Source organism: Protopterus annectens, chromosome 12.part0 (genome assembly GCF_019279795.1).
Source record: "Protopterus annectens isolate FY-2018-M chromosome 12.part0, PAN1.0, whole genome shotgun sequence".
NCBI classification, from domain to species: domain Eukaryota; kingdom Metazoa; phylum Chordata; order Ceratodontiformes; family Protopteridae; genus Protopterus; species Protopterus annectens.
In genome coordinates, this window is record NC_056746.1 from 885,567,809 (window position 1) to 885,593,364 (window position 25,556).

General features: G+C 44.2%; 1 protein-coding gene across 6 annotated transcripts in view; it reads left to right on the top strand.

Moving 5' to 3' along the window:
* The window catches only part of ZMYND8 (zinc finger MYND-type containing 8), a 1,698,999-nt gene that overhangs the window by 781,069 nt on the left and 892,374 nt on the right, over positions 1-25,556 (top strand). For all 6 annotated transcript variants that reach the window (XM_044089914.1, XM_044089913.1, XM_044089918.1 and 3 more), the window contains one exon: positions 6,606-6,683. In XM_044089914.1, the coding sequence (XP_043945849.1) occupies positions 6,606-6,683 (78 nt within the window). The remainder of the gene's footprint in view (positions 1-6,605; positions 6,684-25,556) is intronic.

Sequence of the window (25,556 nt, forward strand, 5' to 3'; positions counted from 1 at the left end):
TTGAAGGTTGCCAATGTCTTTGTTTATAAGTTCCATGATAATGCATTCCATGCCCTTGCAGATCAGGCTCATCAGACTGATGGGACGGTAGTTTCCTGGATCCAAGGTGGATCCCCCCTTGTGGAGTTGGATAACTGTAGCTGTGCGCCACTCAGTGGGCACGAAGCCTGAGGTGAGGCTATGATTAAACATGACACTTGGGTGAGGTGCCAGTTCATTTTGTAGTTCAAGTAGTACACAGCCCAGGATGTCATCTGGTCCCATAGATGCTCTATTCTTAGCTTTGGAGAGTGCGGTTTCTACCTGTGTGGCCATGATTACCGGATTTTGGCAATCTTTTGGTATTCAGATGGGCCCTTTAGGGGGTGAGAGGGGGGTGAAGTTGACACTAAATTGATCCTTGGGATCAGTATATTTAATGCCATTCTGTTGTAGCTCAGAGCAAATCTGCGCATTGGCATTTAGATTCTTGACATAACTATAGAATGCCTTGTGGTTGTCTTTGGAATCTTTGGCAATTTTATTGTCGTAACTAGCTTTGGAGGATTTTATGAGGGATTTCCGCTTCTTATTGAGGCTGGTAAGGGAGTTTATTGCATTTTGGGATTTTCCTCTTTTCTGCAACAGTTTCTTCCTTCTGTTGTAGAGTTTGTTTATGGCAGGGGACGACCAGATTGGCTTCCTTTTTTTGTAGGAGAGCGTCTTGGTTCTATTTGGGATGGCACGATTCATGCACGAGTGGATGTGCTTGTACAGTGCCTTAGTGCAGGATTCAGCAGTCGAACTTTCAGCTCCCATCTGCATGGGTGTCACGAAGTTTGTCACTTCTGACTTGAGTAGCATGATGTTAGCTTTGAAGCTTTTTACGGAGGTTTCCTTACTGGGTCACGGGGGTGGGATGTGGATGTCAAGGGTGATTAGCCTATGGTCAGGTCTAACCAATGAGGGGGTGACCACTGGTGCGGAGCATCTATCTCCCATGTTGGTAATGACCAGGTCTAGGATATTGGAGCCACTGGTGGGACAATGGATTAGTTGATGCAGGGCGTTGGAATTTATGAATTCCAAGAACCGTTGGGAAAAGGTGTTGGTACCCGAGTAGTTTTCCCAGTTAATGGCAGGGTATCTGAAATCACCCAGTATTAGGGTGTTTGGTTGTATCTTAATATTTTCCAGTATGTTTAGAAAGGTGTAGTGAGAATCTTGGGGCTTGGTGGGGGATCTGTAGCAAGCTATAATTTGGATTGCAGTCTTACCTAGTGTTAGTTGCACCTGGAGAATTTCAGATGCATTGTGTTGGGTAAGTAGCTTGGTATTGCAGGGGTGCACTCTGGAGCCTTGAACTAGGTCTCAGTTACTGCACAGATATCGATGTTCTCCATTTTTAGGAGTGCCTTGAGAGAGTGCATTTTGAGGTTTAGACTTCTAGCATTGAGTAGCATCACCTTCAGATTTTGCATGCTTGTATCGGTTACGGTGGTGGTTTTGTCCTTTGAACCTTGCCTAAAAAAGGCACTATATATGGTGGGATTCTGTCTTGTGAAATCCCTTAGCTGGCCCAAGAACAAGAGAATTTTCTCCTTCTGAAGATGGTGGACATCTTGACCCAGTGTTAAGACATCTGGGTATATAGGGTACCAGCCACTGCCATAGCTCCAGTTCGTTCTTGCTGTTGGAGCCTGAAGCAGCAGAGTGCTAATCAGTACATTGGTCAGTCTGCACCAGCAAAAGAGGACATCTAAAGCTAAGTACTCTGTTGCAAAGCTTCTCATGTGTTTTTTGACTAATATCAGAGAAAGTTAACTGTCTCTGCTGTGGCAAGCAGATGCCACACAAGGACTTTCACTCCTTTTGTGTGACTTGTTTGGGCCCAAAACATGACATTCCTAAGTGTCTGCTCTGTGCTTTTTTTAATAGTAGAAAAATCAAGTGTAGGGTTGAGATTTTAGCTAAGCACATTAGGGAGTTGCTAGGGCCTTCACATACTATGTTACCTGCTGGTCGAGCTGAGGTTGATGATCTCCCTAGGCATAAAAAGGAAAGTCACCCAAAACTCTAGGGTACTGGGTGAAGCTTGTTCGCCATCCGCCAGTCCACCTAAGTGTGTGATCTTCAGAGAAGATGAGATGCATTTACAGTCCTCTACGATGACTGAGGTTGTGGCATAGGCCTCTATCAAGACCCATTCAGAGTCTGATTTGCCACCAGGTCCCTCTATTTCCTTACAAGCTGTAGGACTTGACTCATTGGTTGAGTCCAGATTCAGGTTCACTGTTCCAGCTTCCAACTATTGCTGTCAAACTGATGGAGTGTATCTGGAGCCTCTTGTCATCAGGAGATTACCTTGGTTCACTGTCCTTGGGATTTGTCTTTTCATTCTTGTCCTGGCCCTAGTGTGGATGCCACCCTCAGGCCTAAGTCTAAAGCTTCATATAAAAAGGCCGCATCCAGCTTGCCCCAACTGAGGCCTACTGGCCTCCACTCCCAGACTCAGACCTATCAACAAGAGCATAGTTAGTGTGGCAGAAGATTTGATTTCCATTATCAGATCCAGATGCCTCTCCCTCCCAGGTTCTGCCCCTGAATCATTTTCTGGTAAAAGAAAGCGGGATATTTCCCTTCAGGAGTCCTGTGATTTTTTTTGACTCAGAGTGTTAGTGATAATGATAATGATGAATCCACCTTTGAGGAAGGTTTATCCATTGCTTGCAATGGGGTTTCAGATTCTGAGGAAAACCTTGCTTTAGCCCCCCCCCCCCCAAAAGCATTTCCTTTGGGGAGACCCTATATACCCTGAGGGAACAGTTTAAATGAGATGCACAGTACTGTCCACAATCCAAGAAATGGGTTGGGGGATTTCTGAGTTTCCCTGAGCATAAACCTCTTGCCATTCTTTCAGTCTTAGAGGTGATAGATGATGTCTTGCTGGATTTTTCATTGCAATCGGACTCCCCCACCCCCCCCCCATCCCTTGGAAACGTGATAGATTTTACAGGTTTCTAGATTCCGACAGACACCTTTTCAGGAACCCTATAGCAGACTCTGAAGTGGTGACTCAGGACCCTAGGGGAGCAAAAGCTAATACTTCTAAAAATCCCATGCCAACTGACAAATCATTGCCTTAGAAAGGTTTGGAAAGAAGGTCTACACCTCTGCTACCCTCATCATGAGGGCTTTGAACCAATTTAGACCAAATGAGGCAAAAATTGGTGGGGACTGAAAATAAGGCCCTCTCCATGGAACTGCTAGAATTATGCAATTCTTGCTCTCAGGTAGCTAAGCACTCCTTGCACTATGGCTGTGATGCTTTAGAAGCTTCTGGCTGGGCAGCAGCTGCAGGATCTGTCATAAGAAGACACGCCTGGCTGAGGGAGCAGTCCCTTGCTGCACTTGTAAGATCAGTCTCTTGGATGCTTCTCTGGACAAAGATTTTGTTGGTCCCAAGGCTGAAGTTGTACTTAAGAAGATGGAGGATAAGGCCAAGGGCATGCAAATAATCAAGGACTTTCTTTGGTTTCAGTCTTACCATTTCAGTCACAGTTACCCTACCAAACACTGGTCCTTTCTGACCCCCCAATCTACGCCGAGACATAGGAGACCTTGAAGGGAAAGGAGATAAAGGCAGCACCAGTGACCGACCCAGTGGCAAGCAGGTTCCAGTAAGCCTGTGGGATCCTGCCAGCAAGGACCCAGCAGGGAGCAATCATGATTCTTCCATGACACTACCATTCCTTCTCCCCTCAAGCCCCACCCCTACTTCCCTGACCCCTGTCAGACTAGGAGTACGGCTGTCTTTCTTAAAGAATTGGACCATCATTACCAGAAAATCAGTGGATAGTGACAGTCTTACAAAGAGATTACAAACTCCATTTCAGACAACCTTTAATTTGATCAGGTTTTCCAGATATTCTGTGCACCCAAGGTTCCGTGGAACCATTACCAAACTCGCTACAAGGAAAAGGTATTTAATCAAGGCTTTCCCTAGTCCCCAGAAAAAAGGGTACCTAGAGGCCAGTTCTGGAGCGGTCAAGGCTCAACCAGTTCTTGCAGGTACCAAGTCAAATTGCTAAAACTTCAGAAAGTACTGCCCATGATTTCTCCCAACGTCTTCATGGTAATCTTAGATGTAAAGGATGCATACCTCTGCATTCAAATAGAAAAATCACACAGGAGGTTCTTTACGATTAAGAGCAGGTGTGAGGCATTATCAATGCTGTGCCTTTTGGCTTTTCTATTTCACCCAGGGTTTTCACAAAATGCTTAGCCCCAGTGATGGCTTTCTGCAGGTCAGAGGGCATTCAGATTTACCCCTACTTATATGACTGCCTCATTCAGGCAACAGAGGTAGAAGATCTCAAAGCAGATCTTCTTCAGACCAAAGAGATCTTGGCTTCACTGGGGTTAACCATCAATACCCAAAAGTCTCAGACCATCCCCACAAACAGGAATGTCTTTCTGGGAGCTTTGCTGGACTCCTCACTTCAGAAAGTCTTTCTTCCTCCTTTCTACCTCTGTACTTCCAAAAGCTTCTTGTCAGGAATTACTTCACATCCAGAGCATTCGTCAGAGTCTTGGGTTACATGGCCTCTTGCATCTTGATGATCCCCCTGGCCAGACTCCATATGAGGAAGCTGCAGTGGTTCCAACATTCTCAGTCCTTGACCTTCAGGGTGAAGCTTCTGCTTTGTCTCTGGGAAAGAATTTGCCTGGTGGGTCCAAGCATGCTTCCTCAACTGGGGCCTTCCCTTCAGGTATATCACTCCGGACCAAACTCTGACCATGGATGCCTCGGTAGTGGCCTGGACAACCCACTACAACAATTTTCAGTCTCTGGGCAGATGGGACTCCCAGTTCAAGAACAAACACATCACCCTAAAAGAACTTGATAGCAGTACAAAAAGGTCTGATTGCCTTCAAAAACCAATGGAAACCAGGAGTACTCCTGGTAAAGACAAGACAAATACCATTGTGATGTGATACATAAACAAGTGGGTTACTGGCTCTTAACTTCTTTGTTGCCTATGCACATACTGGGAAACTGCAAACTACATAGGTCTGCACCTCATGGCACAGTACCTACCAGGAGAAGCTAATCAACTGACTGATCATCTAAGCAGGAGCCTGTCAGACCCTCACAAGTGGCAATTGCATCCGGAAGTTTTTCTCGGCATAGCCAAAGAATGGTGTGTGCCACAGATGTATCTTTTTGCCACCAAAGAAAATAAATACTCATTTGAAAAAGTTTTGCTCAAGAACCATAACAAGGTCAGCCTGGCAGACAGATGGCTTCTCTTTCCCTTGGACAGGCCTATTCCTCTATGACCCCCCCCCCAATTCCCTTGTTCCACAGAGTACCTCTGAAGATAAGAGATGGGGCAAGGGTCATTTTAATAGCCACAGACTGGCCAAGGTCTCTGTTGCTTAGTCTAAGTATGAAGGAACTATGGTTGCTTTTGATGGCTTCTCCTTGTTTGAGCAGTTGGTGAGGGAACATTTATTTAATTTATTTATTTAACATTTGTTGACCGGGAAAGTCCGACTAGGACAGAGCCTATTTTCAGCAGAGGCCCAGGGAGAAATGCTCCAGTTGCATGACTTTTGGATTGTTGGAGGAAATGGGAGTACCCAGAGGAAACCCACGCAAATGCAGGGAGAACATGCAAACTCCGCACAGTAGGCACCCTAGCCAAGAATCGGACTGGAGAACCTCTTGCTGTGGGGTGACGACGTTAACTGCTGCACCACCTCAACATGTGCCAAGAACTTATTGTTCTGCAGGTCCCTGCAGTCTCTGTGTAGATGGCAGTATAACATGGGTTCCTGAGGCAGAGGAAACTTCCAGTTTAGGTGCCATGTTATAGGCAGAGTTGGCCTGAACTATTAGGGCTGTAGAGATTCCTTTTGTGGCTGCCATAATGAGTTCTGAACAGTTGACTGACTGTCCTGCTTTAGAGGCAGTTGAAGGACATCTTTTCCTTCTCCTCAGTGCATGGTTGGCCACCACACCAGACAGGTGTTTGGAAAGCATATCCAGAGGGTTACCATGAGATGTCCAAGAATCTGCTTTGTTTCCCACAATAGTGTCACCCCATCAAAGGAGGGCAGCAAAACATGTGGCTATAATGTTTGTGCATTCTGGTTATTATAGACCTTATGGCTGGCTATCTGGAGTATCTCTTTAGAGCAGGGAGTTATGAGATGGGGAGGAGCTTGAGCTTATAAAGAGGTTTGTTGCTGGTAGAGGTGCCAAAGTGTGATTAGTCCTTTTCCGGTGTCCAGACATAGACCAGGCAAAACTGTAATTCTGGTAAGTACATTGTTTTTTATACACACTCAGGTAGTCCTTGATGCTTTTACATGAGTGTTTATAAATGAAGCTTTATGCCTATAGCTGTGATCCAAGCTAGTAAACAGTTAATACTTTGTGCCAAATCTGGTAGTAAGTGTGTGTGCACATGTGTGTGCGTGCATGCTTGCTACTTTGTATAGACTAGAATACTGGATGCATGGTGTTTTTAAAATAAATGCATCAAAGACTTAAGGCTGTTTACATGTATTTGATTCTTGGATACTCTGAAACTTCTTTTTTTTCCCTCCAACTTTAGATGAACGAAATTGAAGTCTGTCCAGAGTGTTACTTGTCTGCTTGCCAGAAAAGAGAGAATTGGTTCTGTGAACCTTGTGTAAGTCTAATTTCTTCCTTAGATTTGTACAGGTAGCAGTTGTTATTCATCAGAAGTTTTGTAAGGTATTATGTACTACTACTCCTAGCTTGTAAGGAGTCTTTCCCTTGCATACATGCTGGTTGTCAAAGTACATAGATTTTTATTTTGTTAATTTCCTTTTTTTTTCATCCTTTGGTAAATGTAGCTCCTTCAGTGTCTTTTTCCCACTTTTTTTGTTTAAAGCTGTTCTTTCTGTACTTTAAAAAAATGAGGCAAGGTGCCTGAAGTAACCACGAACCAGCAAACAAACACAATTCAGGCACCACCAGGAGGCTGACAAAAGTCGCAATGTCCACAGTGGTTCGAAAAGAACAGCTGTTTATTCAATGAATACACAGAAACGCAACACTCTCCACAGCATTTTCATCCAACAAGGACTTCATCAGATGTAAAAAAAAATGTGTAACAAGCTGTTAATTTCCTTTTATTCCACCATAATCCCTTGAATTGAATAAATATTTAATGACATAATTATTTAATGACATAATAATAAAAGAACACAATTAATTCAACCCCAAGTATAGGTGTATTAAAAATAGCATGTATAAAATTCTAATGTGTCCCCTTCAGTTTGCCGACATTCCAGAATGCCGACACCATATGATCGACATTCAGAATGCCGATAATGCTTGCAGAACCGGCATCTCACTATAGTGAGGAATGGAAATATTTCCATTCCTGCACTGTAGTACGATCTTGGAGTTGGTATATTAAAATTACGGGGCAGAGCCCACAGGGTGCAGGGCGATCCCCTGCTACAGTTGACAGGAAATTTTATTTTCCTTTTCTGTGGACTTCTCGCAATGTTGGCATTCTGAATGTTGATCATATGGTGTTGGCTATATAGTTGTCGGCATTCTGGAATGTCGCCGTTGTGTAGGGGATACATATAGGATATGCTTAAATAAATCCAAAAAGAATGCAATACTGCCATCCAGTGGTGAGAACTCACCACCAGTTACAATTTGGCAGCTCTCATTCTTAGAATAGGTGCAATGTAAGCCCCGGGGACCTGTTGGCCTCTAATAGCAATTGCCAATATAATTCCCTAATCTCAATCCTGGTATCCCAGGGGCCTCCCCTCGGATCCTGCTCTACCTTCTCTAGGACAAAAAAACCCCATCTGGCCTGAGTGCATAATAGAGTATGTTTATAAAGTACATTATTGTAATCTTGCGTTCTGATAACATTAAGGTGCTCATAGATCCTTCTTTTCAATTTACGGGTAGTTTTTCCTACATAAAATGATGTGCATTGTTTACAAATGGCCAGGTAAATCACACCCTCACTGCAGCAGTTGGAAAAACTATTACCCTTGACAGTATAGTATCTATCAGGGATACAAACTGATTCTTGATTTAATATATATGAACACTGGGCACATGCTCTGCATTTGTAAGTACCAAGTCTTTTCCTATGGGCCGGCTTTTTGTTCCTTTCCAAAAGTTCCTTCATATGCCTTCCTTCTTTGTATGTAAACCTTAATGGGTTTCTGAACAACACCTCCAATTTGGAGTAATAATCAAACTTGTCTCAATGTTTTGAAATAATGTCTCTAATGTTAGGTGTATCCTGGTTGTAATACATAACAAAATTCCTCCTGAAAGCACCTTTCCCTTGATCACCTATAATCTGATTCCGTGTGAGATTTGTATCCATTGGATGATTCTGTCCAGGGTGTATATCCACCCTGTCACCCCCTAAAATGGGACTGAATCTACCAGATCTTCGTTCCTTCACCTCTGCCATGACCCCTTCAACTAACTCCCTAGGGTATTTTCTAGCAAGGAACATATCTCTTACTTTGACACTTTCATGCTCATAATCAACATCGTTGGAAGTCATTCTACAACTACGAATGAATTGGCCCTTTAAAATACTTTTTTTCTGCTTAAAAGGATGTGAGCTAGTGAAATACAAGTAAGAGTTAAAAAAGGTGTCCTTCCTGTACACCACTGATTCAGATTCCTGCAGTTCTCCATCTTTTTTTTATAACATCCAAAAAATTCATCTCATGATGGGAAATGTGATGGGTAAACCTTAAAAACTCCGTAGTTTGATTCAAGTATTGTATAAATTCCATAAGTTGACTTCATTCCCCACCCAGAAAAAACAAATGTCATCCAGGTACCATTTGTAATAAATCCAGTACTGGGCATACTCTGAGTGAAAAACAAACTTCTCTTCCCAAACCATGTGGACAATATTTGTGTAGGTGGGGGCACAGCATGCTCCCATCGCTACCCCTTGAATCTGTTTGAAAAACTCACCTTCAAAAAACAAGAAGTTATACCCCAAAACTAGGTCCATTAATTCTGTGTACACTAAAGTGTGATCCAAATTCCCATATTTATTGTCTCTTGGAACCATTCCATATCAACTTTGTGTGGGATCACATTAAATAGATCCTGTATATCTAATGTTACAAAAATAAGTGATTCGGAATACAGTTCCTTTTGGTGCTTCTTAGAAAATCCCATGAGTCCCTGAGTATACCGTCCACTCTAGTCCAAATGTTCTTTAATTTCAGGTCCAAATATTTAGCCAGGGGGTAAGTTTTGGACCCATTGGCCGCCACTATTGGTCTCATGGGGGGATCCTCAAGGTAGCTCGGAGGGATTGGGATTTCTTTAGGTGTAGCATGTCCAACAGTTCTGGGTTTAACATAGCTTTATATGTTAGGCAGATATCTCCTCGGAGTAGGCGATATGCTATAGAATAAAGCTGGAGTTTTTTGAGATGGTCAGTGTAGGGCATCTGTTTGAGGCCAGTAATCCTCTTTGTGAGGTACTTTTGTGGCCTTGCCAGCTGCTGCAGATGTCTTGTGAGGTACATTCCAAAAGGGGTGCTGTACTCTATAATGGGTCTAATGAGTGCCGAGTAGAGGGGAACAATTACCTCTCTTTTTCCTGGATGAGAATCCTTTTGTGATGAGGTGTGCCACATAGAAGGATTTCCTGACTACTGTGACTATGTGATTATCAAAGGAGAGACTCCTGTCCACCTGGGTCCCAAGGTCTCTTATCACACATTCGGCATTAAGTAGACTGCCGTTTATGTGGTAGTTCATGGGTATAAAGTTTTTATCAAAGGGGATGACGATGCACTTTTTGACATTGAGCTTGAGGCCATGCCTCTAACACCAGGCATCGGTCTCAGTGAGACCCTTGTGTAGTATGTTCACATTATTGCAATTTTTTCATTAACAACTAACACACTCATGCCCCCCCCCCCCAACATTACACTATAACATCCTGCTCTTGTATTAATATAAATAAGGAATTCTGTCATATTTTCATGAGTTTTTGAATAATATTCAAAAGTAAGTCTTGTTCATTCCTCAGGGATTGTTTCATGGTGCCTTTTAAATGCTATCTTCTTAGACATGCCATGCCATCTTGTTCCCTAATGCACAACTTAATGTTAATGAGATTAGTGATTTTTAGAACGTCATTAAAGTTAGTAACTTGTACTTCAAAAAATTCATCTTAAACAATTTATTTTAATGTCACTTTTTGGTAACATCCAGTACTCCATCTTAGCACAACAGTATTACCCTCCATTATGCACTAGTAATGAAAATATGGAAATATTTCTTATTTTTGTAAGGTTTCTGTAAACACTGTTGAGTTATGTAAGCTTTGTATGTCCCACATTGACTATTCAAACATGCAGCTTCCGCATGTCACATTGTTTCCAACTGCTAAATGTATCATTTCTTGAGATACATTTATTGCTTTGAAAATATTGATATTTACTTGAAAAATACAAAACAGGATGTGTGCATGTTTTCCACCATCTTTTATTATAGTACTATGTGCAGGGGTGCACAGTTAGACTTGCTGCTGATAATGCTTTATTAAAACATATCTTTAAACATATGGCATTTTCCATCATTTTTCGCAGTGTTTAATATTTCAGGGACTCTACATCTTGCACCTGCGTATGTACACACACACACACACACACACACACACACACACACACACACACACACACACACACACACACACACACTGAAATTTCATTTTGGCTTACATATGACACCTTGCTTTCCTCTCACTTTGGCTAACATTCTTGAGGTATTAAATATACATAAACTTGTTAAAATTTTAAGTGTGGGAACTAGAATACAAAGCAAGTTACCCATCTCCTTTTTGTGCTTTTTTTTTTTACTACAATCATGTTCGCACATTGCTGCTAACTTGTACTGTTGTGCCGGGTTTATTACTACCTTGTAGAACAAAATATGAAAGATGTATTTTTATTTGCTTGTGTTTCACTGACTCCTAAATAACTGAGTGCTTATTTGGAGAAAATTAGCTTGAGTTAGCCCCTTGTTTTCCCCTTCTCCAATTAAGTGCGATCTTGGAAGTGGTACATAAAAGCCAAAGAGAGATGTGGGGGGTCATAATCCCACCACAGTAAAAGTTGGGGGGATTGTTCCAAGAGGAGAAAAATGGGGTCTTTACAACTCATTTTTCCTGAAATGAGCAAATCATTGAGATGACACTGAAACGTAACCATTACATTTTTCATAATGTGTAGAAATGGTCTTTAATCATGTTAGTATATCTTTTCCTTCAGAGTAAATATACTGAATTTATCAAGCTTGGATAGCACACCTGATTCTAGTGTGACAGCTTCCTTTCCTGAGATTTCTTTTAATATGCAAATCCCACTAATAACAGCACTGTTGCAGTATTTTAGACTGTTGGGTTATAGGTTCATAGGTGTGTAGTAGGCTAATGGCCCTGGAGCCTTTACAAGCCTAGCCCATAGGATTACCCTGGCATCATGCCACCCGACCTTAGTTCCCAGTGCCTCTGTCGAGTAGAGCCACTGGAGTGAACCCCGGGGTGAATTTTCTATTTCCCATCCACTCATCAAGATTTCTGTTGAAGAGGCCAGTGAAGTGCTCTGCTTGACACGTATGAGAAGGTCTGTTCCATAGCATGGGCAGTCTCTGGGTTATGAACCTGTCCCTCCAGCATGTTCTGTTGATTGTGGTAATGAGGTTGAGATTTGTGGAGTGTGTGGTGCGGAGGGATTGGGATTTCTTTATATGTAGCATTTCTAACAGAGCTGGGTCATACATGGCTTTGTAAGTCAAGCAGAGATCACCTCTAGGAAGGTGATACGAGACAGAGAATAGTTGGAGTTTTTTGAGTCTGCCTATATAGGACAAGTGTTTGCCTAGGATCCTCTTTGTGAGGTGCTTTTGCGGCCTCTCCAGTTGTTGCAGGTGTCTAGTGACGAACATGCAAAATGGGGCATTGTACACGATGATTGGCCTAATGAGGGAAGAGTAGAGGGAGACAATGACCTCTTTCTTCCTGGATGCAAAACCCTTAGTAATGAGATGTCGCATAGAAGGGCTTTCTGACTACAGTGGCAACGTGGTGGCCAAAAGAGAGGTTGCTGTCAACTTGTGTTCCCAGATCTCTTATAACACCTTCTGTGTTCAGTGGACTACCATCAATGTGGTAATTCAAGGGAACCGGGTTTTTTCCCCAAGGGGGATGATGACACATTTTTTGGCATTGAGCTTAAGGCCATGGTTCTGGCACCAATCGTTGGTGTCAGAGGCCTTTCTGTGGGATGTCAACATCACTTGGGGAGTTAATAATAGCTCCCAACTTGCAATCGTCTGTGAACTTTGTCAGCCAGAGTCCCTTCATGTTGGCCTGGACTTCAGAGAAGTAGATACCAAACAGGAGAGGACCCAGGACCGAACCCTGTGAGACTCCACTCGTGACTGGTCAGCAGTCTGACTTGAAGTCAGCTACTTTCACACTGTGGGTTCTATCTGTGAGTCAGTTTGCAACCCACCTAGTGATATAGGGGTTAATGCCTAGCTTAGTGAGTTTTTCTATGATTCCTGAGTGGGGAATGGTATCAAAGGCCTTGGCCAGGTCAAGGTAGGCTGTATAAACCCCCTTGCATTCATCCACATCTCTGGTGATTGACTCAAAGAAGTGAACCAAGTTGAGCAGGCATGATCTATGCTTCACAAAACCAAACTGTGTAGGATCCAGAGTTTGGAGATTCCCTGTATCCTTGTTTATTAGGTCCATGATGATGCGTTCCATAGCTTTAGAAATCAGACTCGTCAAGCTAATTGGGCGATAATTCCTGGGGTCTGTAGTTGCTCCACCTTTGTGGATAGGGATGACTGTAGCAATGCGTCATTCAGTGGGGACAAAGCCTGAGATGAGGCTGTGATTGAACAGGGCACACAGGTGAGGTGCCAGTTCACTCTGTAGTTCATGTAGAACACAGCCAGGGATATTGTCAGGTCCCATAGAAGCTGTATTCTTGGCCTTGGACAGTGGTGTTTTACCCTGTGTAGCAGTAATACTGGGTGCCTGGCAATCTACTGGTATTGTGATTGGTCCTTTTGTGGGGGGGGGGGTAAAGTTAACACTGAATCTGTCGACCAGTATATTGGCAATATCTGTTGGCTCGGTGTAGGCGGGTACCATTGTGCAGTAGCCCATAACAAATCTAGGTATTGCTGTGGAGATTCTTTACATAACTATAGAAGGCCTTGTGGTTGTCTTTACTATCTGCTGTAATTCTGTTTTCATAGCTAGCTTTAGATGATTTTATGAGGGATCTCAGCCTTTTGTTGAGGCTGATAAGGGAGTTTTCCCAGTCTTGGGACTTCTCCTTATTCCGCATCAGTTTCCTCCTTCTGTTGTAGAGTGTGTTTATGGCAGGGGACCACCAGATTGGCTTCCTTTTTTTTTGAGGAGAGCGTCTTAGTTCTATTAGGTATGGCGAGATCCGTGCCTATGTGTACATGTTCGTACAGTGCATTGATGTATGATTCGGCGGTCATGCAATTGTTCTCCATTTGCATGGGTGCCGTTAAGTTAGCCTCCTCTGTTTTTAGAGCCCAAAGTTAGCTTTGGGGAAGTTTTTCATAGTGGTTATGTTTGTGGGGGGTGGGGGGAGGGATGGATGTGGATTTCCAAGGTGATTAGTTTGTGGTCAGATCTAACCAGGGAGGAGTTGACTGCTGATGTAGAGCAGCGGTCCCCCATGTTAGTAATGACCAGGTCAAGGATGTTGCTACCTCTAGTGGGGGTAAGAATGAGCTGGTCCAGAGCATTGGAATTAATGAATTCCAGAAAGCATTGGGAAAGTGTATTGGTACATGAGTAGTCTTCCCAGTTAATGGCAGGGTAGTTGAAGTCGCCCAGTATGATATTCTCCAGGGTGCTTAGGAACGTGGAGTGTGAGTCTTGGGACATGGTTGGGGACCTATAGCAGGCTACGACCTGAATCGCTGTCTTACCCAGTGTTAGCTTGCACCTGAAGTATGTCAGAATCATTATATTGGGCTACCAGTCTGGAGGTGTGTGCATTCTTTATGAATATGGAAACACCACCGCCTTTGGAGTTTCGGTCCAAGTTCTGGGGCCGAAAGGTGTGGAATGAGTTATAGCCTGGTAGTGCTAGTGTCAGCTTTCTGCTGCCTTGAACCAGGTCTCTGTTACAGCACAAATGTCAATGTTCTCCATTTTAAAGAGTGCTTCAAGCGAGTGCATTTTGAGATTTAGACTTCTAGCATTGAGCAGCATGACTCTCAGATTGCATTTGTTTGTAGCTATTACGGTGGTAATTTGGTCTTTGGAACACCACCTAAAAAAGGCACTATAGGGGTGGCAAGAGCCTTGGGCAGTATCTGGAAGCCCAAGGGTGACAGATGCAGGCCATCTCTGGCAAAGCTTTGAGGTCTGTCAGTTATGTCATCCCAGGCAGACAGATACTGGATCCCCGTAGAATGGCACCAGAAACTTAGCCAATTGTTGAAATCATTCATTTTCAGCTTGTACTGTGGTATCATTTTGGTTGATGGTAGGATGCTGCTCAGGGCTAGGGTCATGCTCACCTGGACTGCATAATCCAAGAGCTCCTCCATGTCTCTCTTCATGTAGTCCAGGGAGGCACGTATCAGGTCATTCACACCCACATGTACAATGACAGAGTCATATTTGTACCTGTTGTTGAGGGACCTGAGTGTGTGCATTATGTGATGAATCCTGGCACCTGACAGGCAGCTGATTGTTACTTTCTCCTTATTCAACCTAGTGAGTGGGACATCTGTGTGCCTCACTATCGAGTCACCTATGACTAGTGTGTTGGACATGCTGTTTTGCCTTAGGGGCTTTGGTTGAGTGGCACACTGTTTGGGAGAGTTGTGTGTCTCGTCATTAGTGTTGTGTTGTGGTAGTTGGGTGCATTATGGCATCGGCCAGGATATCAAAGCTGAAACCTTCCATGCAGCCATACCTCTGACGTATGACCTAAACCTGCTAGCAGAAAGGTACATAAGTGGACATATGAGTGTAAATTTTCAGACCATCTCGATACTTCAGGCCTATTGCCATCCTTTCCCCTCGTTCTAAAATTCTAGAAAAAAACGTCCAAGTACAACTAATGACACACCTAATCGAAAACAATCTTCTCTCCCCTACCCAACACGGCTTCCGCCCTGGCCACTCCACCATGACTGCCCTTCTTTCCTTTCTGGAAACCATCAACATTGAACGAGATTCAGGCAAATTTGTATCTACACTATTCATAGATTTGTCAGAAGCCTTTGACACCATCTCCCACACTCTACTCATGTCCCAACTTTCCACCTTACATCTCTCTCCCTCCACCATAGCCTGGTGTTCCAGCTACCTGTCCAACTGCCAACAAGCTGTCCAATGGAAAACTTCAGCCTCCCTCTTCCTCCTTACACCCACAGGCATCCCCCAAGGTTCCGTTCTTTGCCCTCTACTCTTTAACCTGTTTATTAACAACTTTCACCACTCCATCCCAGAGTCATCTGTCATCCAGTATGCAGACGACTCGACTATCATCTGCTCAGCCTTCTCACCCTCCAAGCTCTTTGCAAAAACCCAATTAGCCTTCTCCACAACTGAAACCTAGATGCAGTCCAACCACTTAGCTTTAAATGTAAATAAAACCAAACTGATTTTCCCCTACCAAAAACTCTATTATTGACAAATCCTCATTCACCGTACAGAGCCAGAACAGCACCCCCCTTGAAATCGTTCCCACCAAGAAGCTTCTCTGCATCATCATTGATGATGAACTAAAATTTGATGATAACCACATCCACTCCACAATCAGAAGAACCCACCAAAAGATAGGTTTCCTCTACAGACACAACCGCTTCCTCAGCCCCTCTACCCGTCAAACCCTGGGATCCACTTTCTGCTCCCCTCCCTGATGTATGGTGCTCCTCTGTTCACAAATCTCCACTTCGGCTTATGATCCAAACTTGAATCCTGCTACCACAAAATCTGAAAACTTGCAACCAATTCAAAAACTCATCCCACCACTGCCACTCCCTCCTCACCCTCAATTGGCTTGAACTCCCCAGCTACCTCAGTTACCAACAACTCACCATTGCCCACAAGCTCATCTTTAAACCCACAAACTGCCCATCTCTTGCTACATCCTTAAAACTCTATATATCCAACCACCAACTCAGAGCCACAAACCAAAATCTCCTTCAGGGCCACCTACTACTGTCCTATTCCTTAGCCAAGCAGTGGAAACCCCCCCCCCACCTTTGCAACCTTCCAAACCATACCAGTTTCAAATCTCAGCTATTCTCTCATCTATCAACCAAATGGGAATGCCCATGTCATAAATCCCTCTCCACCCCATCTCTTTCTATCCTGCACTGAAGTCATTACCATTTACCAATTCTGTTGCTTCATCTCAACCTAAAACAGTCTCGCCCTACCAGGGATTGATTTTCCCTCTGTTATCTAATGTACTGTACTTCCCATAATCCAATTTTCTTGTACTCCGTCCTTGCAAAATGGTCCACCCAACCTGCAAAGGGCTAGTAGCTACTTGTTTAATGTTTACTTACAAAGAGCTTATTTGACAAAAATGTCTTTTTCTGCAAATGTTCAGTTTACTCAATCTCCAAAAGGGCTAGTTAACCTTCTGTTCAAATATTAACTCACTAAAAGTTTATTACGTAATGTATTATATTTCGTAAATGTTTTATTCTGTACAAATCTTTTTTTATTTTGTAACATGTAATATGTAACTTGCAATATTTGGAGCGTTTCTCCCCGGGTATCCACTGAAAACAGGCTCTTTATGGCCCAATGGTCATCAAACTTAAGTAAATCAATACTGGTTTGACCGCGGGTCTCGTACCAGTCTGTCTCTTCTATGTGTGGTGGTTGGTACTGTTGGCTTTCACTGGGTCAGATAAGTGTCCCCCCTACTGGGGAATCTTCCTTTATTTTTCTCAAGTGTATTGCTGTTAGATGTCCACTAGGACAGGAAAGTGCGATTGCTGCAGGCAGATTCCCTGTAAAGAACTCTACTCCGGTGCTGTTTCTGTTTAGGTGCAGAGCCTAACTACAGAAAACAATAGTCTGTCAGTCCTGATCCAAAAACCCTAAGAACTTGAATTTTGTCTCATAACTCCTACTTTGAAATTTAGCACCTCAAGTACCTTGCTCAAACAAAGATGGCAGGCCCTTCTATCCCTGACGTCATGCCATTCAAAAGAAAAAAGTCTGAAGCCTAGACCAAATATTACAATTGCCTAGACTTGGACATACCAGTAGAGGTCTGGAACCTGGAGTATGTCTGACACCTACCACATTCCTGCTACAGTGATGCTACCGGAGGCCAGTATGGTGTCTGAGGTTCACACATCCAACATGATTGAAACTACTGTTAATGGTGAGAAGGAGGAACCCCACATAATAATTTAAGAAGGGCTCAAAGACGGACTGCATTTCCTCATTAGAGAGGAAATTCCAGGATTGCTCATGGAGGGTCCATCAGGGGTCAGAGCCACCATGGTTAGGCAAAGCAGATGAACACAAACTAAAGCAGGAACAGACAACTCTAAAGCTCTTCAGCTCTTTATTAAAATAACCAAAGTAAAGAACACTGATGACAGGTGAAATTCAGCGCTTTTCGTCTAGTATAGTAACTAGACTTCTTCAGACAATTAACAGCAACTCAGGTTCTTCTTAAATACACTTCCCCCTCTCTCTCCTCTTGGCTTAATTACATAATTAATGCCAATTTGTGATGATTATGTGACCTTACACTTTACAATATAGTTTAGTCTAAGCCATCAAAACAAATAGCATATGCAATTTGCAAACAAAATACAATAGATGAAGTAAAAACACCATACTTAATACAGTAAAGCTTCATAACAAAACATTCATATCTAAACTTTTGTATTCCTACATATTGGTTGCAAACCTGAAATATAGTAATTGTTAGCCCTGAAAGGGCTTTGAGTAGTTAAAACGGTTCCTAGTTACGAAGGTCTACCAAAGAAACAATTACTAATAAATCTACATTGTCTACAATTATGACAAGTGAAAGTTCCCTTTTTGGACACATTTTGCTTGATATTAGAACCTAAAACTTTACTTCCACTTTCAAAAATACTCTTTAAATTACAAACTTTTTTGTAAGTGAAGGTGGGACGAGAACCAATGACAGTAACCAAATCTGTTTCCTAACAATATTTTCCAGTTTTCACTTATGACGTTCCTAATCAAGGGAACTTTCGCTTGTCATAATTGTAGACAATGTAGATTTATTAGTAATTCATCTTCTATTTATTTTAAACACATAAACAGAACAATTTGGACAAAGAGTTTCTTTGTCTGTAATAGTAGTATGCTAGTGTATGTAGCACAGTGTCTCACATGTACAAGTTTTTACATAGGAAAAACTACGAGATGTTTTAAAAGAAGAATATATGAACATCAGTTAGCTATTAGGAATGGAGAAGAAAAAAACGCACTAGCTAGACATTCTAGAGAATGTGAATCCTTCAAAAAGTTCACATTTTCTGTTCTTGACAATATAGACAAAGAATTTTCTGGTGATGTTAAAACCAGATTAGAATGCAAAGAAAGTATTTGGCAGATTAGGTTGGGGGGGGGGGTGTGACATAAAACCAGGGTTAAATGAAGTAATTAATTTGAAGTGTTTTTTTTACAATTAATGTAGTCCCTACAAAATTTATATTTATTTTTATACAAGGGACAAAAAATTTTTTAAAAGTTTATTAATGTATATATGCACACATATGTATATACATATTCATGTATATTAATACATACACAGATATGGTTTATGTTTTATGTATTAACTTTTTCTTATTGTCATTTTAAAAGTTAATTGAATTGTAACGTGACTATGCAACAAGTGATAAAAAGAAGTTTGAAGGGGTAGATGATCATTCTGATGAAGTTCACGATCATTAAAGTGGACGAAAGCTAATGACAAAGTGTTTTGTGCTTTTCTGACGTCAAGTGATTTGGTAGCGTTGTTTTTTGTCTTTAGGCACCACTCTATTAATAATAGATGATCGTACATATAACGAGTCAAGTGCATCACTGAAACTGTACCTTGAATGTAAGTTGTCTATCTCACCTTCATTCTTGCTGGATGGGTTCGGAGCTGATCCTCGGCTCCGACTCGGCAATCTACTAAAGCTCGAGAGCTATTTACTGGCTCGAGGCCCTCCCTATATCCCACAATGCTAGGCATCAGATCCCCAGATCTCGTTTGCCGCTTCAGCTACGAGGTTGCGATTTGCTTGGCTCCAGGTCGTATTAATCTTTATATATATATATATATATATATATATATATATATATATATATATATATATATATATATATATATATATATATATTAAAAGTTAACTTTAGTTTTTTCTCTATAACCTTTTCTTATATTTATAACTTCCCGGTTAGTTTACTCCCTAATATTCCCTCTTAGAAACTCGTTTTAGTTAGAGAGTTTCTCCCCCCCCCCCCTTTTTTTTTCTCAGTGGCTAATCTCCCTTCCCTTTCCTTGAGTTATAGGGTAGTGTTAGCTCTTTTACTTTATTACAGTTGTAGACTTGTATATTTATATATAGTTAACTGTGTAATTGTTTAATTTTGTTAGCTTAACTAGTGTGTGTTGTTCTGTGTGTTTAAGCACTAGTGACTTTTTTCTTTGATATCCATCATGTCTAAGGATACCAAAGTCTCAGGTTTTAAGAAGTGTGACTCGTGCTGTCAGAAGATGTCTCTGACAGACGGTCACACTTCTTGCGTTTATTGCTTGGGCCCCCTACATTTGCAGGACTCTTGCTCTGTCTGTCATGCCTTTAGCCCGAGAGTCCTGCAGGAGCGTAGGAACAAGCTCATCCTGAGAGGCTTACTTAAGCCAGAAGGATCCCCGACCAAGCCTTCGTCGGGTAAATCCTCTAAGCCCGCCAAGCCGTCGGCTCCCAGCTTGGAGCAGTTGCCTGGTGGAGCACCTGCCTCCTTGTTGGCTCCGGCTGGAGCCGACACCTCTAGACCTCAGTCGGCTCCGACTTTACTGTCGGAACCGTCTTCGAGCCGAAAACGTTCTAGGTCCCCTTCCCTGGAATCGGTTCGCTCAGCTCCGAGGTCACCATTACTCCAATCTGAGAAAAGCCATAGGTCCCACTCATCTCGGTCTTCCAGGCTATCTGATCATGACCTAGAGAGGGTGGTCAGCAGACTCCTTAAGTCGCAGGCCCTGGCCAAAATTTTAACCAGCCCATCTCAACAGACTGTGGCTGTCCCAGTATCTACAGCAGTTCCTCCACCGACTCCCTCCTTGTGTTCGGAGCCGGAGCCAGTTGGGGCTCGAATCTTGGTGATGTCGGAACCGATACCACATCTTTCGGCTCCTTCGTCAGCTCCGATCTCTTCCTTGGTTCCGTCCTTGGAGGGATCTGGGCACTGAGACTCCCTCGTCGGCTTTGAGGGGGCGAGTGGCATTGGACCCTTGTCCGACCCCGTTCTCCCTCTCGGAGCATCGGCGCAGATGAGCTCAGCCCCATCGGCCTCGGAGCTGTCCTTCTCGGTGCCGACAGGGGTTCTCGTCTCCTCGGAGCGGGGACCTTCTGCTCTGCCTGACAGGGGGTGCCTTCGAGGTCATGAGGAGTGTGCTGACTCCTGAGTCGGCCCCTCGATCAGCCCCTTCGGTTCCTCCCCCCATGGTGCCTGCATCAGTCTCTGTCCACCCTCCTGACCCCAAGCGTGGAGAGCAAACGCTCCAGGTCACCCCATTGGGTGCATCTTCCTCTTCCGAGGCCTCCCCCGATCCTTCGGAGGAGCCCCCCCCAGAAGAGAAAATGTAAGAGGAAACATGTCGACTCCCCCGAGTCAGTCGCGTCTGATACCGACTTGGAGGATTCGGAAGGGTCCCCAAGATCCCCCTCTGAGGATGTCTCCTTTTCAGACATCCTAGAAATCCTTAAGCAGAGGGGGAACTGGACTGCCCTTAACCCTTCGGAGGACGAGTCTGTCTACCTGGACGCGCTTGGTTCTCGCCCTTCCACCTCCTGGGTGTCTCCGCCTTTCGACTCACTGATGGAAGTGGTGGCTCGAAAGGCGTGGTCAGCCCCGGACACAGTGGTACCAACTCCCCGTAGACCCACTAAATTTATTACAGCTCCACCCAACAAGCACTTTTTGACAAAAGGTGTCCCTGTTGATGCCATGGTAGTTGCAGCAGCCACAAAGGAGGAGTTGGCTGACCCTTCGGTGCCTGTCCATCCACCTAATAAAGAATCTAGGACAATGGACAGGTACGGGAAACAGGTGTTTTCCTCAGTGACCTTCTCTATGCGGTCGATGAATTATCTGTGCCATTTCACCCGTCTCCAAAGGGATTGTCTTAAGGAACTGGATGATACCCTTCAGGATCCATCAGCTGCAGGGGCTCAAGACAAGATAAACTCCCAGCTGGCGGCCCTTAATTCTATCGTCAACTTCTCCATGCGGCTCATTTCTTATGCAGCCGATGGGGCATGTAGGGCCGCAGGTACAAGCGTGGCTTTACGAAGACATGCCTGGATGCGGTTATGCAACTTTGCTGACCCCTTTAAGGCATCCTTCACCAATACCCCCTTTGATGGTTCTGCTCTGTTTGGACCACAGGTGAAAGATACCCTTACCAGGTGTGAGCAGGAAGGCAAGACTCTCTCTGCCGTGGGAGTCCGTTTTTCCACTCCCTCTAGACCATACCCCAAGGGTCAGAAGAGTGGAAAAATGTGGTTTCGGAAACCCCAGGGAGTCGTGCCTGACACACGTGGCGAGTTTCCCCCCAGGGGCAGGGGAGGGAACAATAATAGATGCCGCCCGAGGGGCAGAGTGGGCCCGCAGAGTCAGGGTAGCAGAGAATCATTCTCTGACAAACCCTTTCAGCACTCCTGAGGGGCTGCCCGACTGTCTGCCTTCGGAGGCAGTCGGGGGAAGATTGTCACTGTACCCAGAAGCCTGGCAACTCCTCACACAAGACAAATGGATACGACTATCATATCCGAGGGTTACAAGATTCCCTTTGTCCACACCCCGGTACAAACAACCAAGTCCCTTCCAGATGTTCCACCCGGTCTAAGGGAACAGGCAGTAATAGAAATTTCAAAACTGCTAGACAAACGGGCCATCCAGCCAGTCCCAGCAGACCAGCAAGGATCCGGAATCTACTCCAAGTTCTTTTTGGTGCCAAAAAAGATAGGAGACTGTAGACCCATTTTGGATCTCAGCAGGCTAAACAAGTCTGTTCAAAGAACAAAGTTCCGGATGGTCACGGTCCATCCATTCTACCCTTTTTGGGTCAGGACAATTGGATGTGCTCCATAGATCTTCAGGATGCGTACTACCGTATCAAAATGAACAGGTGCTCCAGAAGGTTTCTCCACTTCTGGCTGGGAGCCAGTCACTATCAATTCAGGGCCCTGCCCTTTGGTCTCACCACAGCCCCCAGGGTGTTCACCAAATGCATGGCAGTGGTTACGGCTCACCTGAGACGGCGAGGATTCCAGGTGTTTCCATATCTCGATGACTGGCTTCTCACTGCTCCAACCAGGCATCAACTACTGCGAGCCAGGGATTATACCATACAAACTTGCACCGAGCTAGGTATATCAATAAATTTTGAAAAGTCTGCATTGTCGCCTTCTCAGACTATTATCTTTATAGGCGCAATCTTAAATTCAAAAGATCTGTCTGCAAGGCTTCCTCTCGATAGAGTTTCAGAAATCCGCCGACATGTGCAAGTCTTACTACAGTGCAACAGGATTCAAGCCAGAGTTGTACTAAAGACCTTGGGCCTCATGGCAGCAGCAATCATACTAGTTCCCCTGGCTCGCTTTCACATGCGGCTTCTTCAGTGGATGCTTTTTACTCAGTGGTCCTTTCAACAGCTTCCAATGTCTCACAAGATAATAATCACTCAATCATGCAAAGACCACCTAGCTTGGTGGATGGTCTCCCCTCTGATACTCCAGGGCAGACCGTGTGTTCTTCCTCCTCCTGTTGCCACAGTGACCACGGATGCCTCCCTGATTGGGTGGGGGGGGGGGCATTTTCAGGGCAGGACTGTCCAAGGCACCTGGCAACCTCTAGAGTACCATCTGCACATAAATGTCTTGGAGATGAGAGCGGTGCTTTTGGTGTTGCAAGCTCTTCAGGACTCTCTACCCACCGGGACTATTGCAATTCAGACAGACAAATATGTCTGTAGTGTGGTAAATCAACAAGCAGGGCGGAACCAAGTCCTATCCCTTATGTCGAGAAGCACTCAGACTCTGGCAGTGGGCGATCTCCTCTCAACGGTTTCTGATAGCAACGCACATCCCCGAGAGGTCCAACGTCATAGCGGACAGGCTAAGCAGAGCTATTCTCATGCCTCATGAGTGGTCTCTCACTCAATCAGTAGCGGACAAAATCTTCTGCAGATGGGGTCAACCTTGCTGCGACCTTTTTGCAACCCCTCTCAACAGCAAGTGCAACGACTTCTTCACTCTCTTCCCCCTTCCCGGCCACTCCCCCAGAGACGCTCTAGTCCACGATTGGCCCCGGGGTCTTCTGTACGCTTTTCCACCTTTTTCCCTAATTCCCAAGCTAATTCAGAAGGCAACCGCTTTGTGATCCAGGATGATCTTCATTGCCCCTTACTGGCCTCTACAAATTTGGTTTCGGTTCCTGCATCGCCACCTGCTGGAGCAGCCGTGGAATCTAGACCCAGTGTCAAACCTCTTGGTCCTTCAGTCGGGCGGGCTGCACCAGTCCCTTCAGTCTCTCAACCTTACAGCTTGGTTGCTCCACTTCCATCTTTAGCCAGGCTTCCGCTAATTTCTTAGCTGGTGCGTAAAATCATCCTTTCTTCGCACAAATCTGCCACCAGGAAGACTTATGCTAGTAAGTGGAAACGTTTCTCCTTCTGGGCAGAGGCTAGGAATATTGACCCTTTTACAGCCCCTGTCCATCATGTTTTAGATTTTTTAGCAGAGCTCTTTCAAGCTGGTTCCTCCTCTGCCACCATTAGGGTCCAATTAGCTGCTATTGCAAATTTCCATGCTAGCCTGTCAGAAACCAGCATCATGTCCCACAAACTTTGCAAGGCCTTTCTCAAAGGAACTTTGTTACTTAGGCCCCCGGTCAGGGATCCCCCACCTCCGTGGGACTTTAACTTGATATTGGCTTCCTTGATTCTCCCCCGCTTTGAACCAGCGGCTTCCTGTTCCTTAAAATTGCTCTCCTGGAAGACTCTCTTTTTGGTAGCCATCACATCAGCTAGGAGAGTTTCGGAACTTCAAGCCCTCTGTATTCGTCCTCCTTATCTTGTGTTTCATAAGGACAGAGTTTCACTTGGGCCTAATCCTTCGTTTTTACCCAAGATACCCTCTGAAACAAATCTGAATCAGTCTATTGATTTGCCCGTATTTTTTCCTAACTATTCGAACAAAGCTGAACAAAATTTGCACTGCTTGGATGTTCACAGGCAATTACATTTCTACTTGGACAGGACAAAGCAAAAATCAGACCAACTTTTCCTATCCTATGCTGAGGGCAAACAAGGACGGCCAGTTTCCAGAGTAACCTTATCCAGTTGGTTGTCCTCTATTATTACCTTGATTTATCGACTCAGACATAAACAACTCCCTGCTAAACCTAAAGGTCATTCCACCAGAGCATTGGCTACGTCAGTAGCCTTTCAAGCAAGACTACCAATGGAATCTATTTGTGCCGCAGCCACTTGGGCCACTCCTCATACATTCATTTCACATTATAAGTCGGATGTGGCCTCTAGGAATAGAGCTGAGTTTGGTCCCACTGTGCTCAAGAGTCTGTTCCATTGAGCCATCCAGGACTAAGATGCTAGGGACGCTGTCCCATCCAGCAAGAATGAAGGCAAGATAGACAACTTAACATTAAGAAGTTATGTACCTACCATAATGTTCCATGTTAGTTGTCTTCTTCTCGCCTTCTTTCTTGCGTCCCACCCTCCATCCCCCTAGCCTGGACAGACCGAGAAGAGTCCCCTTTTGGGGCCTTCTTTCTCTGGACAACTCTGATGTACATTGTGTCGTCCTCTGTCTTTGTACTATAGTTTTCCTTGTGGTTGGACAGGTGTCCTTGAATCTTTCCTTGGTGTTAGCTCTGCCAAACGAGATCTGGGGATCTGACGCCTAGCATTGTGGGATATAGGGAGGGCCTCGAGCCAGTAAATAGCTCTCGAGCTTTAGTTGATTGCCAAGTCGGAGCCGAGGATCGGCTCCGAACCCATCCAGCAAGAAAGAAGGCGAGAAGAAGACAACTAACATGGAACGTTATGGTAGGTACATAACTTCTTATTGTTTGGCACCAATATTGTCAACCATTTCTGAGTCGCCAAAGCTTCATGTTTTTACAAAGCCAGCGTCAAACATTATATAGGTTATTCAATGAACTTTGATACAAAGGTAGTGTACTAGTCATATGTTTA